The sequence below is a fragment of the Pleuronectes platessa genome, chromosome 15 (assembly GCF_947347685.1).
Source record: "Pleuronectes platessa chromosome 15, fPlePla1.1, whole genome shotgun sequence".
Taxonomy (NCBI): Eukaryota; Metazoa; Chordata; class Actinopteri; order Pleuronectiformes; family Pleuronectidae; genus Pleuronectes; species Pleuronectes platessa.
In genome coordinates, this window is record NC_070640.1 from 6610078 (window position 1) to 6623658 (window position 13581).

A 13581-nucleotide genomic window follows, 5' to 3' on the forward strand; every position below is an offset into this window, starting at 1 on the left:
ATCTGCCGTTGCTCCAGTGGAGCTGCTCAGCAGTAGCAGCAGCGGCACGACAAGTCTGGAAGTCAATGGCCCTGGATCCTCCCAGGTTCTTCTACCTGCCTCCTTTGAATACCTCCTGTAGATCATATAATGATAGAGACAACGGACATTTAAACATCTGCATGGTTTGCAGTCATAGAAAAGTGGAAACTTAAGCAGAGTCCAAGTACCAAAGTGTTTAAATCAACTGAATCCACTTTTCATCCTCTCCATCCCTGAGGAGTTGGGCTCAGCAGAGGTTCAGTGATCATTTGTAAAAAAAAAATAACGGGGTCAAAAGGTCAAATGGTGAATTTTACATTATTCTTGTTTTTTTGTTTTTTTTTGTAGCCTGTGTGTGTTTGTGGTGACCAAATGTGACAAGCTCCAAAATGTTTTTGTGACGTGACAAGATGTCTAAAGTCTGCTTGACTGAACTGCTGATGGAAAAACATCAGGCTGTTGTCTCTGAAGAGGAAGGCTGCCATCTAATGGTCAATGAGGGACTTGCAGGCTGTCAGCAGGTTGCTCTCTAAACAGACTGAACATTGATCTGTCGATGTAAGGTGACTTTTCCTTTTCTGTTATTAACAATTATCTATTTTTATCGACCTTAAATGTATCATCTACTTCGCATAGTTTTTGCTGGACAGTGTAAATCTTGTTCCACGGAACCACACAACTCTACATATATTGTGTTATAAATGGATGATGTTCAAGTTGTTACTGAACATATAATCCTCTATTAAATGGTGATTGCTCAGTCGTTCTGCTCCATGGTATATTTCCACCTTTACTAGGACACTTAGAAGGCCTGAAGGAAACTGGAGAAACACAGACAATGTTCCATCAGGATACTTTGATATTACTGGTGAGGTCAGAACCACTGTGCAACACAATAAAACAGACAGGTCATTTAATCATGAGCATAGTAAAAGTTTCGGAATCACAAATATTTAAAAGACAATATTTATTTAATAGACATGAAATTCTATTAATTGAAAAGGAAAAAAATAAAATTAAGGAACATCCATAAGGAAAACTCCATATCCTCTTTTTAAGTCTCTTATATAGTTTATAGGTTTGAGCTCTAATGCTGTATGATCTTCAAATTCCATTTAGCTGTTTCCTATTTGCCTTAAATTTTTCATTTTGAACTTGTAAAGCACTTTGTAACTGTGTTCTGAAATGTGCTATATAACTGAAGTTTATCATTATTATTGTTATTATTATTATTGTTATTGTTATTATTACTATACAAACCTAAGAGGAATATAATAGATTCCATATTGATGTCTAATCAGATCATTTTAATGTGAAGCTCAAGTAAACAACTGACCGTCTGTTGACGTGCCTGACGCATGACTTCGACCGTTAGACGCGGTCAAGACATAGCACACCTACACTTTGACAAGTGCATGTGTTATTAAAACTATTTCAGATAATTGAATGTCTACTGATGCAGGTTGAAATGATTTAATTCTTTGCTTTGGGTTTTTAAGCTATATTAGGATTAAGGTGTAAACAGAGACAGTTTCTCTGTTTGAGGAGGAAATTCTCTTCTTCTAATATTAATAGTTTATCTAAATTATTCTAAGAGACCTGTATTCAATAGACTGGCACTCAGTAGAGCTCAACAGAGCCGTATAGGTTCATCTCTGATCGATGCAGCTTCCTTCTATCAAGTTGTGTGGATATTGGTCCAGAAGTTTCCAGTAGTTTAATAAAACCTCCACACATTTATCAAGGAAATGTCACCAACATTAATAACAATTAGAAACACAACAGGAAATTAAAAGTAGAAAGAAATGTTTTTAGAATATCTAAATAGTTGACCGGTAATTTTCTGTTGCTCGACTTATCAATTCATTTATTAAAAGCTCATTTCCCCCTGCTACTTAGTCTGTAGGGTTTTTATATTGTTTTGTATTTACATTGTATTTATTGATTTATTTTTGTCGTGCACTGGTTGCTGGTGCCGCCCTCTCGGCATTTTGCGCCCTAGGCAACCGCCTATGTCGCCTGAACCAAGAGCCGCCCCTGGCGCTCGGACACGTTACTGGACAAACAAACGGCTCAGAGGAAACAACCTGATTGGTCGACAAACAACGTGAGGAAGAATCCTCCAACCAGCCCATCCAATCGGGAGGCGGCATTAATTCACCTGGGGTCGCTGTTCGTCTCCAGGTTGATATATAGAGAAACTCCACGTGAAATAGTCCGTTGGTTTCGCAACGGGACGAATCCCTCCGCCGCCGCCGCTGCTTTAGCTGTGAAGCCTGAATATGGTGAGTTCACAGTGAGGAGCAGGTGATGTGTGCAAACCAACAGGAAGTCATCGTGGATCTGTTAATCACACTTTATTTGTTAATTCCCCCCCCCCCCCCCCCAGTCTTTGTTTAACTGTTTGTTTTCTGTTACTCACGATCTGATCAATTATTGTTACCATGGTGATTATGTTTCTGAAACCGCAGGGTCAGCACCATGCGCGTGGGAGAACTTAGAGAACTGATGATACAGAGATTTGTGCATCAGTCCACTTTTATTTAATCTTTTCAATGTTCAAGCTACTTCTTTTAATGCCTGAAATTTCCACCATCTCCCTGCAGGTGTCTGTGAAGGAAATTTGGTTGAATTCCGTGATTGTAACCTTTATACCTGCACTCATCTTTTAAACAATTAGTATATTTTATAAAATAAACTACAGTTTATGTTCAGCTTCTCTCTTTTCCAATATGTTACGTTTGTATTTGTGCTCTAATGCTTGTAATTGTTAGCTTCTTTACCTTTTTAACTGTTTTGAAAGCTGCTATATGTAGTTATTATTACAGTGTGATAATGAATTACATATTGTAGCGTTCAAAAATGCAAACAAGCTATTTTAATACATCACCTGTCACATATTTAATTATTTATGATACTTTACACTCAAAAACTAGATTCAATCCTGCTGTCAGGGGGGCATAGAGCAACCACCTAATTGATGTACAACATGTGCTGCTTATGTGATATCGAACCTTTTCTTATCTTATAACCCTTAAAAAAGAATGCATCTTCTCAGCTGCCTACAGGTTACAGGTTAATGCGTGATCTTTATTTCCCTGATTGGTTAATTTGAATAGACTTAGAGGCTTGGATAATAAAAACAGCTCAGCAGTTCACAGTAGGAAACTAATATTGAAAATTCATAATTTCTGTCGCAGTGATGCACAGAATGCTTTATTTATAATTGCGTGTGATTTTACTAATCTCACAGCCCATCAGGTTCATCTTGGGGTTCCAACCACTAACATAGATCATTGCAGTGCTGCATACTGTAATTAGGTCCATGTTTTTAGGCGCTTTATTTAGGTCCCTCCAAGCTATTTGAATTATGTGTTTCCGTTATTATTAATTTTTTACATTTTCAACTTCATCTTTCCCTGTATCCCTGTTTAAAGATGAACGTCAGCTCAAGTGCCCCACTGCGGCACAGCAGCAAAGAAAATGTCCAACCTTCCAGTAAAGTAGAGTCCTCACAGGCCCAGAGGCCCAAACAGCGGACAGTGCTCGGAGTGCTGTCGGAGAATCAGCAGCAGCGCCGATCTGACACCAAGGTAAAGGGGAGCAAGACACTTTTTTTTTTTTTTTTACTGATTTTCAATTCTGTTCACAGAGTATTCATTTCAGCTTCTTGTGATTATCAGGGTGACTTGTATTTGTCCACAGGCAGACCGGTTTTCCAGACCCAGTTCGGTCTCGGGCAGCTCCCAGCACACCTCTCTTGCCTGCACCTCCAGTTCTGGATGTGATGTAAACGTTGAAGAGGCTCGTGAGGTTGTTCTTTCAGCTTCTGGTCAAGAAGTAGTGACAAAGAGTTATCACCTTGCCACTGAAACCGCCGGCCTGCAAGATACAGATGTGAGACTTCTGCTGGGGCTTAGTTCAAGTGAGTTCGCCGGTTAAAAAAACATCCATCAAGACTTTTTATTATTGTGTTGTCTTGTTTATGTCCCAACGACTGTTTCCCACTCGTAAAGGTCCATACCTGGAATCGTCTATGCAGTCTGAAGTAGATGACTCCCTGATGTCAGACGAGGATCTGTTTGTGACTGAGTACGCAGAGGACATCCACCTTCACCTGAGGGAGAGCGAAGTGCGAAACGATCTGAACTGATATGTGCTTTGAGTCATTTCTGTCATGTCACTGTGTGTAGTCAACTTTAAGTACGCCCTGGTTATGATGTACTGCAATGCATCATGAAAAACTGCTTCTGCCTCAAATGGCAGATGAGGTTAAGGGCAAAGCCCGGCCACTTGGAGAATCATCCAGAGGTCACCAGCAGCATGCGCGTGGTCCTGGTGGACTGGATGGTGGAGGTCGTCCAGGAGTACAACCTTCGCCTGGAGACTCTGCACCTCGCTGTCAACTACCTGGACCGCTTCCTCTCCGGCACTGCGCTCGTCCAGCGGGCGAAGCTGCAGCTCGTTGGCACAACGGCGTTACTGATTGCTTCGTAAGCACACGTTTAGGTTATTCCCCCCCCCCCACGTGTGTGTATGTACAAAATAATTGAATAGTGCATTGAAAGATTTCGTGGTGATATTGATTTGGCCTACATGTATATTTCCAAACCATTCACTTTAGGAGTTGATTGGTCAAAAATCCAAGTCCAATAAAATATGCTCAGGAAACCAGTAATAGGTTTACAGAGAGCATCTAAAATCGTTTCTCCATCAGAAAATGATTCCCTGTCATATGATGTCATTTGAGAAGTGAGATCATGAAGAAGTCAGAAAATTAGCTCATGCATTTATACAAAAATGCATTTCTTCAGGTGTCTGCATCCTATAGGACCACAGCCACGACCTGACGCTTGTAAAATGTATTCATGATCATTGATGTCACCATTACACCACTGTGAAGTCATGCATTACCTACAACTTATTTCTATTAACCAATTAATTTTTTAGTATTATGTCACGATGACGTCATTACAAAATGACTTCACACTGTAAAAAATTATCTGTCAGGGCTTTTTATTGATACTTTTCCTGTATTGATTTGTCAAAAAGATTTGAATCTCCTTTTAGGAATCTACCTAATCAACTCAGCCGATGGTTAACTTGATGTCTTCTGATATTTGGCCTTGTAGAAAATACGAGGAGATCTACCCCCCCAAGCTGAATGACTTTGTGTACATCACCGACAGCACCTACACTAAGGGGCAGCTGATTCGGATGGAGCATTTTGTTTTGAAAGTGCTGGCCTTCAAGATGGCAGCACCCACCATGAATCAGTTCCTCCGTCTTTTCATGTCCATCCACCCGGTCAGTGCCAACACAGAGAACCTGGCCCTGGTGAGTCAAGCCAATCACTCACCTTTCAACCAGACTCTGGCTTTATGCCCTCCACCTTTGAAGAGGCACTTTTCCACTTACCTCAATCAGATTTTCTTCTGTCTCTAGTATGTAGCTGAGTTAAGCCTGATGGAAATTGAACCCTTCCTACACTATACGTCATCCATAGTCGCAGCGGCAGCCTTCTGCCTGGCCTTGTACACTGTGAACGAATCTCTCTGGGTAAGTTTGATTGGATAATTGTTCTGAATCCTAAAAGTAATTTTTTTGGGGGTTGTAGACTTAAAAAAAAAACATGTCTTCTTATATTTTAGCCTGATTCCTTATCTTTATTTACTGCCTACACCATGGCTGACATTGGCCCTTGCTTAAATGAGCTCCACAAGCTCTTCATCAGGGCAGAGAGTCACCCACAACAGGCCATCACGAAGAAATACAAGAGTTCAAAGTGAGATGTAGCTTGTTTTTTTTTATGCCGTTTGACTTCATGTGCAGTTTCAGTTTCGTTGGGTCGTTGACTCATCTGTAAATAGTCGTCTATTCTTCTGTCTGTTTACAGGTATTGTCACGTGTCGAGGATCACTCCACCCGACACGCTGCTTTTCCCATGAGTCACTGCTCCACCCATCAACCGGAGCTTCTGCCAGAACAACGACTGAGAACAAACCTGTCTGCAGATATTTCTCTTTCCCCTGGACACGATTTTTAATTTAGATTGTTTATCTCTTATACTTAAACAAAGCACAACAAATGATAATAATTAATAAAACTGTCTTCATGACATTCCGATTTCATTTCATTTAAAATGTTTTAAAGCACTGTCGTGAGTGGTAATATATGTTGATGTTTTGTGCAGAATGTAATAAAGTTCATGATAAATCGAGAATTGCTCAAATCAAATGGCCACGCTTTATTTCCCATGTGTCAAGTGTCGGGTGTACTGCTACATGTATTTCCGAATAAAGCTTTTATTGTTTAACGTTTTATTTTGAAAATTCTGACCGGAACCATCGCTCTGGCTGATGTGACGCTCGTGCTGCGGCTGCGTCAGGTGAAGATCTGTGAACGCAAATAGATCCGAGAATAGACGTTTACTCAGAATGAAAGAACAAGATATCTGACCAAGTGAAGGAAAGATTCTCTGAGATCAACTATTCACCATCAGGTCGATCCTCTCGCAGGATTTTTAAAGTTTGGCTGAAGGTAAGAAACTTTTAATCTGGAACTTGGTTATTGTTTGGCCTCAGTGGTCGGATGTGATGTGTGAGAAGTTGTTTCTTGGTACATTTAGAAGTGAGTTAAAGATTCAGTGTTGATTTGAAAGTTAAATCTCTGTTTTAACACGATGCTCACATTCAGGTTGTTCAGGTAAAACCTGATGCTCCAGGCACATTACCCACATTACACAGATTTTTCTACTCTACTTTCCTGTGGAGAGTTCTTGAGTCAGTGAGGAGTCTTGATTCACTTCTCTTTATCTCACCTGGTTTAGCTGAATATGTTGCTGAGAGGAACTTTAGCTTCCCTCCTCACTGTTTTCTCACTGTTGTCTTTATCCTCTACTTGTTTTTGTCTTTAGTCCTCATCCAACTAACTGAATGATCATTTGTTCACTTTTATAAACAAACTACAAAAACAACAACAACCAACCAGTAGCTCGTGTTTACATGTGTGTTAATGTGAAAGTCTTCTGAGGTTTACTTATATCAGAACTTTAATTTGACAGAATGAACGGTGCGGTAAAGATAAATATTTGTATTTTATATACAGTTATTTATCATAAAGTTTATCGTTAACTATAAAATATCGATCGTCAATTACTCAAGCCTGACCGTATATTACATAGAAATATGTTTATTTTCTCAATTCAAATTCTATATATTTGGTTGTATTTGTTTCCCTTTTATTTATAGCTAAGTTTAGGGTTCAACTGTTAAGTATTAAGACTCATTGTGAGAGTTTAACACGAAATCTCAGGAATCATTGACAATTTTTGGACAACTATAAATCAGGTGTTACAGCAGATCCATACCATTATTGGCAATGGTCCCTTAAAAAAAAAAACATTGTGGTCAGGCCCTATCAATTATATGTCTTTGTAAACATGGCAGTAAATTAAATATATATATCAGCTGTTATATAGGTATAGGATATTTATTATTCTCCCTAATACCGGAATCAGCCCAATTGGTCGAGCTCTGCTCGTTCTTTGGATTTAAACTCTGCCTCCGTTCTTTTCTCTCCAGTCTCTGTCTCCATCCGACTCCCGGTACGATGGAGCCTGCTGAGCTGCTGCTCATCAAAGACCAGCATGACTCTGCGTTTCACTCCCTGAGCTGTGGGTTGACTGCCGAAGAGGCCGGGGAAAGAGCCGAGGCCCTGGAGTATTACAGAAAGGGCCGCCAGCACCTGACCTATGGAGTGGAGGTTCCCACTGGGGGGGAGAGGCACCACGGAGCGGCCTGGGACACGGCCAGGCAGCTCCAACAGAGAATGAGGGAGGCACTGAGGACTGTCAACACCCACCTCTCTGACCTGGAGACCTCCCAGCCGACAACAGGTGACCAGAGGCAGCGACTGTTACTGGATCTCAACAATCAGCCTCCCAGTGGCTCTCTCCTCCACCTGTACCCCACCATCCCTCCCACCCAGAACACAACCCCAGCCCCAACCCCAATTCCACTCCCTCCCCGTCCTGTTTCCTCCGCTCTGTACAGATACTCCCTCTCTGCTGCGGCTCCAGGAGCTATAGCCATGGCTAATCCAGGGGACCAGCCTCCAGCGTACACACCAAATCCCTCCGACGGGCACCGCAGCCTGGTTTACGGCCCTGCTGGAGCCGGGCTCTGGACGGGGCAGCGGAGCAGAGCGGCAGCAGCAGGACGAGATGGAAACGAGCTGCTCCTCGTCCCCACTGGTGTGCAGATGTTTTTTGTGGCACCGAACGGACAGGTCAGCTCCTTGTCTAACCCAGGGTACTTGCGTGTCATCACATTTGATACTGAGAACAAGGATTCCACTGCGGGACGACCCTCAGCATTTCTACATGTAAGTAAACAGTGTGTCACCATAACTTTCTGAATGCTGCGTATGCACAAGGTTTTTCTTAGGCGTGTGTCCCCGAGGTGTGAACAGCGTTTAACCACGTCATTCCACAAGTTTCAGAACTAACTATGAGTCAGTGTGTTGGTATTCAGATGAGTAGTAGACACAGAGTTATGTCATACTAATAAATACACAGCTGTTGTCATGGTGAAATTTTCTCATACGTGTGGCTGGTACACATTGAGTTTGACAGCAAACACACATGATATGATAAAACATGTCAAACTGACCTTTAAAAGTTGTTGAATTGGATATTAGTATATTTTTTATCTACATCATAAAATGTGTTAATGACCTGTACATAGTTTGTTGGCATATTAAGGATATAACAGTTAGTTAGACAATAAATACTTTTCATTAGTGAATAATTTCGGTTATTTTCTCATTTAATCACTTTGTGTAATCTAGAAAACACTTAGAAATACTGAAATGTAATTTGCTCAACTGTTTACCTATGGTCTAAAACACCAATACATTCAGTTTACTTTCATTTAAAATTGAATAAATGTTCACATTTGAGACTCAAGTACTTATTGTTTCAGCTCCAGTTATAATTAATGTATTGCCTTTACACTTCAGCTATTGAAGATGAAATAAGTTTGACAGATGCTAAAACATTATATATATTTAATTATTATATTAAACATTTGAGTGATACAAAACATTGTATATTTGCAGTTTAAATTAATGGTGTTGAGCTGTCCCATTGCAGTTCGTAAATAATAATACTTCAGAAGTATTTAGTGTGTCTTTATTCTCAGAAATGTATATTTGTGATGTATAATCTCTGTAAATTTGAGCCTGTAAGCAGTACATGATTATTGAAGTTTTGGCTTAAAAGAGTCAGAACTTTTAAGGCACAGCTCATCCAAAAGCACGACTTTAAAAACATTGGATGTAACAGCCAGGTGCAGAGCTTTGTGATGATTTTTGTATTGAGCAAATATACAACTTGTAAACAACAATCCTGTATTCTGGCACCTCTACAAAGAGTGTATTATGCAGCCCAGTAAACCTCAGTCTCACCCCATGACTCTGTTTCCTACAGCACCAGGCTGGTGGGCTGCTCTCCTGTATTCTGGCCCTGCTTTGTTTCCCAGCAAGACAATGGTCCCATTAAACAGATGACTCTGCTCTTCTGTTGTGCTGCTGGTCGGCGTGCTGTGCCCTCACGTGGGGTCATTTGTTTGGGGGGGTGGCATACCAGTGGCACGATGCTACAGCAAGTCTGAATCCGTATTATGTCAGACCTAAAACCTGATGTGGCTAAATTCCTGTTATGTAAACATCAGAGCTTGGGTCACTTTGCCTGCTGGGAAATAACGGCGCGTTTTCATATCTGAAAAAATAATCAAATCTAGATAAATGATCTGTATTCAGTCCCATAAGAAACCATCCATTCACATATACCGTTAACTGGAAAACAGGATTTAATTCTAAAATAAATCCTTCAGAAATTACACTGTTATATGTATAACTCATGCAAAGCTGCAATTTGCTTACCCTCCCACTGCAGTAAAATCATATGCAACGTTTAATGATGTTTTATACAGGTACTTTTGTTACCTGTTTTAAATGAACTACAGTTGCTGATAAGTTAGAATAAATCCAACTTCTCTCATAGTGATGGATGATGACCCCTGACCTATGGAGGCCTTCATCCTCCCCAACCTCCTTATTGATTTGTGGTTTGATTGTGTTTCCAAGGTGTGTGATTGGCTGTACCCACTGACAGCAGAAACACCGGTGCTGTTGGCCAACTCCGGGATCTTCATGTTCCCTGACTCCTTGGCAGATACGCCCGGGTCCTACGTGGGCATAGTGCTGTCCTCTGAACTGCCCGCGGCCTACAGAGATATGTTTGTTGACATCCTATCGCAGCTCGCCGAACTCAGGATCCAGGTCAGGCTTTACTCTCAGTACCGAGCTTATGTAAGGAATGGGAGTGGAGGGAGCACATATAAAATGTATCGGGTGTGGTTTACGTTTGAAGAGAGTTTCTTCTAGTGTATAACATTTCCTAACTGTTGCGTTTATCCATTGCATTGTCACCTTTTTTTCCTTCTCGGAAATATCCATGATGCAGTGGGGTTGAAAGTGAAAACACATGCCCTACTATTATCCCAAGGAACACAGTTGTATTTTCAAAATAGTTCCTGCTTACGTGGGAACTATTTTAAAAGCAGAAAGTAGTTTTCATGTTTTTGGAATGTTGGCACATTTAAAATGCAAAATATGATGATTCCTCTTGCAACACCTGTTTAAGTGATGCGTTACTACATTTCCTGACAGGGTCCAGAGGGGTCAGAGGTCGTCAACCTGAGTATGAAAGTCCCTCTTGGTCCCTCGCAGCACCAGACAGGACTGACTGTGGAGAAGGAAAAACGACCAGTTCCTGGATGGAGTGAGAAGATGGCACAAGGAATCCTGACAGGTTTGTTTAGGCTGTGTGCTGTGTATAGAAAATGGCCACTGGAGGGTGGTGTTCACTCCTGCATCAGGCAAGGAAAATGTTGCCGCAATAGATAATTTGACAACACAACTTCCCTGTGTATATTTAACTAGTAAAACATCTGTTTTTAAGGAGCGTCACGGTTTAGTCTAGAGCTGGTAAAAGGAGCAGAGGCCACAGGTCGGGCCATTCATAAAGGAGCGGCCAAGATCCGGGACCACGTCACGCCTGAGGACACGCCCTCAGAGGTCAGCCCCCGGGTCAGCAAAGGTCTGCAGGTGGCTAAAACGGCCACTGGGGGAGCTGTGCGAGTCAGCCAGTTCTTGGGTAAGGACTCGAGTCAATACATGAAAAAACATTAAAACTTGACAAGAACTAGAGCGTTCAGATACGATAATAAAGATACAAACACCTGAAGTAAATCCTGAGAAAAGCTTAATTTTCTCTTTGGCTGTATATCCCTGTGTAATTATGTGTGTTTACAGTTAATGGAGTGAGTACAGTGGCAGGACATGTGGCAGATAAGGTGGCGCCACACGTTAAAAAACACGGTGCTAAGCTGGTCCCAGAGTCCATGAAGAGCAAAGATGGCAAGCCTTCAAATTTGGATGGAGCCAAGTTAGTGGCAGCCACCAGCGTTCAAGGTAAAAACCAGCACAACAGGAAATTCCAGGAAGTGTAAAGTTATTTGAGCATTTACAAACACTTGAATATGTAAATGTTGCTCTCATCTCACCATCTCAGTCAAACTTTAAAAGTCAAAATATCCTGTTTGTATTAAAGATGGTGTTTTTAAGAGCACAATTTCTCATTCACATCCGAACTAGGTTTCTCTACAGTTTGGTCTAGTCTGGAGACTGGAGCAAAGCTGGTTGGCAAAAGTGTTACAGCCGAGACCGTCACAACTGTGACCTACAAGTAAGTTCTGACATTTCCAACACCTCTTTAGATAGAAATGCTCTGATCGTATTGGATGATTGTTGAGCCTGTTTCTGACTGTTGAGCCTGTTTCTGACTTTCTTTGGTGTGTTTCAAACTGCATTAGAACAGAAACCAGTCTTTACAGTTTCCTACTGTGTGGCTTTCCTCTTGGTACGCTGGGAAACTGATCTGCTTTCACACCCTTTTCTTTTCAGATTTAGGGGCTTAGCGAGTCTATTTAACATGTCCAGCAACATCTGACTACTCGGGGGGGAGCAAAGGCAAATCCTTTCCGCTCTTTTCACTCTCTCTCTCATAAAATAACCCCAAATCTGACATAATCCCAGTCTAAGCAACAGCTAACACAGAAATTCTATACGTTTGTATTTTGAGTTATTTTTTGACTTTGTACAGTTGAATCCTCTGCTGTTTGTCTCTCCATGTTACCTGCAGTGTCTTCTGGTGTCGGGTGGTGATGCTGTTCACACTATCTGAAACACTTTCTCTTGGTTTGTTGCTAATAAAACTGCTGCACAGCGAATTATGACTGTGTGTTTCTTGAACTACGGTGTGTTGACTAACACTGGCGACAGAAGGAGCATCCCATACTTGCCTAGAATTTCAATTCCATACACATCCTCCACATGTTATTAATTTACACCAAACTACTCTTCCCTAACTCCACCGTATCATCCGTGGTGAAGGTACGGTAATGATGCAGGTGAGGCCACGGACAAAGCTCTGCAGTCGGTGGTCAATGTCGGTGTGACTGCGTACCACATTGACAACCTGGGCATCAAAGCCTTCATGAAGAGCGCAGGCAAGCAGACGGCCAAGGCCATGATCAAAAAACCAGACGGAGAGACAGCAGAAATTAAGGGGAAGGAGGCGCCGAAGAAAGAAGAGGAGGTGCCGAAGAAAGAAGAGGAAGTGATGAAGAAAGAAAAGGAAGTGATGAAGAAAGAAGAGGAGGTGCCGAAGAAAGAAAAGGAGGTGCCAAAGATAGAAAAGGAGTTGCCGAAGAAAGAAAAGGAAGTGATGAAGAAAGAAGAGGAGGTGCCGAAGAAAGAAAAGGAAGGGATGAAGAAAGAAGAGGAGGCGATGAAGAAAGAAGAGGAAGAGATGAAGAAATAAGATTTCCACAGGATGTGCGAGGTCTGATTGATGGGTCACTATCTCATTTGTACATTTATAAAAGGAAGTATAGGCCATTTGTTTTTGGAAGAGATGTTTTTTTGTTTTAGATAAGGATTTAAAAACAAGCTCAGGTAGTAGCTGAAATCAAAGTCCAGATCTATTTTAAGCTATTTAAGTTATTTATATACCTCAATGCTTTGAATTATCATAATGTGATTTTTAACTTAGATAACAGTGATCTGTCTAATATTCTTTACAACAACCTGTTCACTGGCTAAAGGTCTACTAGTGGATGTACAGCTACAGCCGGATATGACCTCCTTCATATTGAGATCTGTATGAATCTTGTGATATTATGCACAAATGTTAAATATTAAAAAACTCTCACACTTAACTGATTATTTGACATTATTTGCTAAAGTTTATTTTAGAGAGGGGTGAAAAATCAAGATAGGATAGAACTAGACAATTCTTTATTAATCCCATAACTAGGACATTTGCGGCATTTCAGCAGTTAAACTAAGAAGTATAAATTAAAAAGTAATTTATAAATAAACATATAACATAAAAATAAAGAAGCGTATAAAACAAACAATTATACAATATAA

At 40.9% G+C, this 13581-nt stretch overlaps 2 protein-coding genes across 2 annotated transcripts; both read left to right on the forward strand.

Annotated features, from left to right (window-relative positions):
- The first annotated feature begins 2175 nt into the window (after positions 1-2175).
- Positions 2176-6272, forward strand: ccna1 (cyclin A1). The gene is made up of 9 exons (XM_053441767.1): positions 2176-2306; positions 3459-3624; positions 3731-3946; positions 4038-4153; positions 4288-4514; positions 5154-5358; positions 5467-5580; positions 5673-5806; positions 5918-6272. Exons 1-9 carry the CDS (start codon positions 2304-2306, stop codon positions 5967-5969), a joined length of 1233 nt encoding a protein of 410 aa, XP_053297742.1. The 5' UTR covers positions 2176-2303; the 3' UTR covers positions 5970-6272.
- An 85-nt stretch (positions 6273-6357) lies between these two features.
- On the forward strand, positions 6358-13367 carry sparta (spartin a). Its single transcript, XM_053441766.1, has 8 exons — positions 6358-6561; positions 7605-8406; positions 10171-10365; positions 10756-10897; positions 11048-11242; positions 11401-11559; positions 11743-11833; positions 12541-13367. Exons 2-8 carry the CDS (start codon positions 7633-7635, stop codon positions 12968-12970), a joined length of 1986 nt encoding a protein of 661 aa, XP_053297741.1. The 5' UTR covers positions 6358-6561; positions 7605-7632; the 3' UTR covers positions 12971-13367.
- The last annotated feature ends 214 nt before the right edge of the window (positions 13368-13581 follow it).

What these genes read in the sequence shown, in the direction of transcription:
- ccna1 (XM_053441767.1), top strand. An exon ending in TTCACCTGAGGGAGAGCGAA is followed by an intron (nt 4,154 to 4,287) that starts GTGCGAAACGAT and finishes CTCAAATGGCAG; the next exon opens with ATGAGGTTAAGGGCAAAGCC. An exon ending in ACGGCGTTACTGATTGCTTC is followed by an intron (nt 4,515 to 5,153) that starts GTAAGCACACGT and finishes TTGGCCTTGTAG; the next exon opens with AAAATACGAGGAGATCTACC.
- sparta (XM_053441766.1), top strand. Translation starts at nt 7,633, where the DNA reads ATGGAGCCTGCTGAGCTGCTGCTCATCAAAGACCAGCATGACTCTGCG. An exon ending in TCGCCGAACTCAGGATCCAG is followed by an intron (nt 10,366 to 10,755) that starts GTCAGGCTTTAC and finishes ATTTCCTGACAG; the next exon opens with GGTCCAGAGGGGTCAGAGGT. An exon ending in GGCACAAGGAATCCTGACAG is followed by an intron (nt 10,898 to 11,047) that starts GTTTGTTTAGGC and finishes TCTGTTTTTAAG; the next exon opens with GAGCGTCACGGTTTAGTCTA.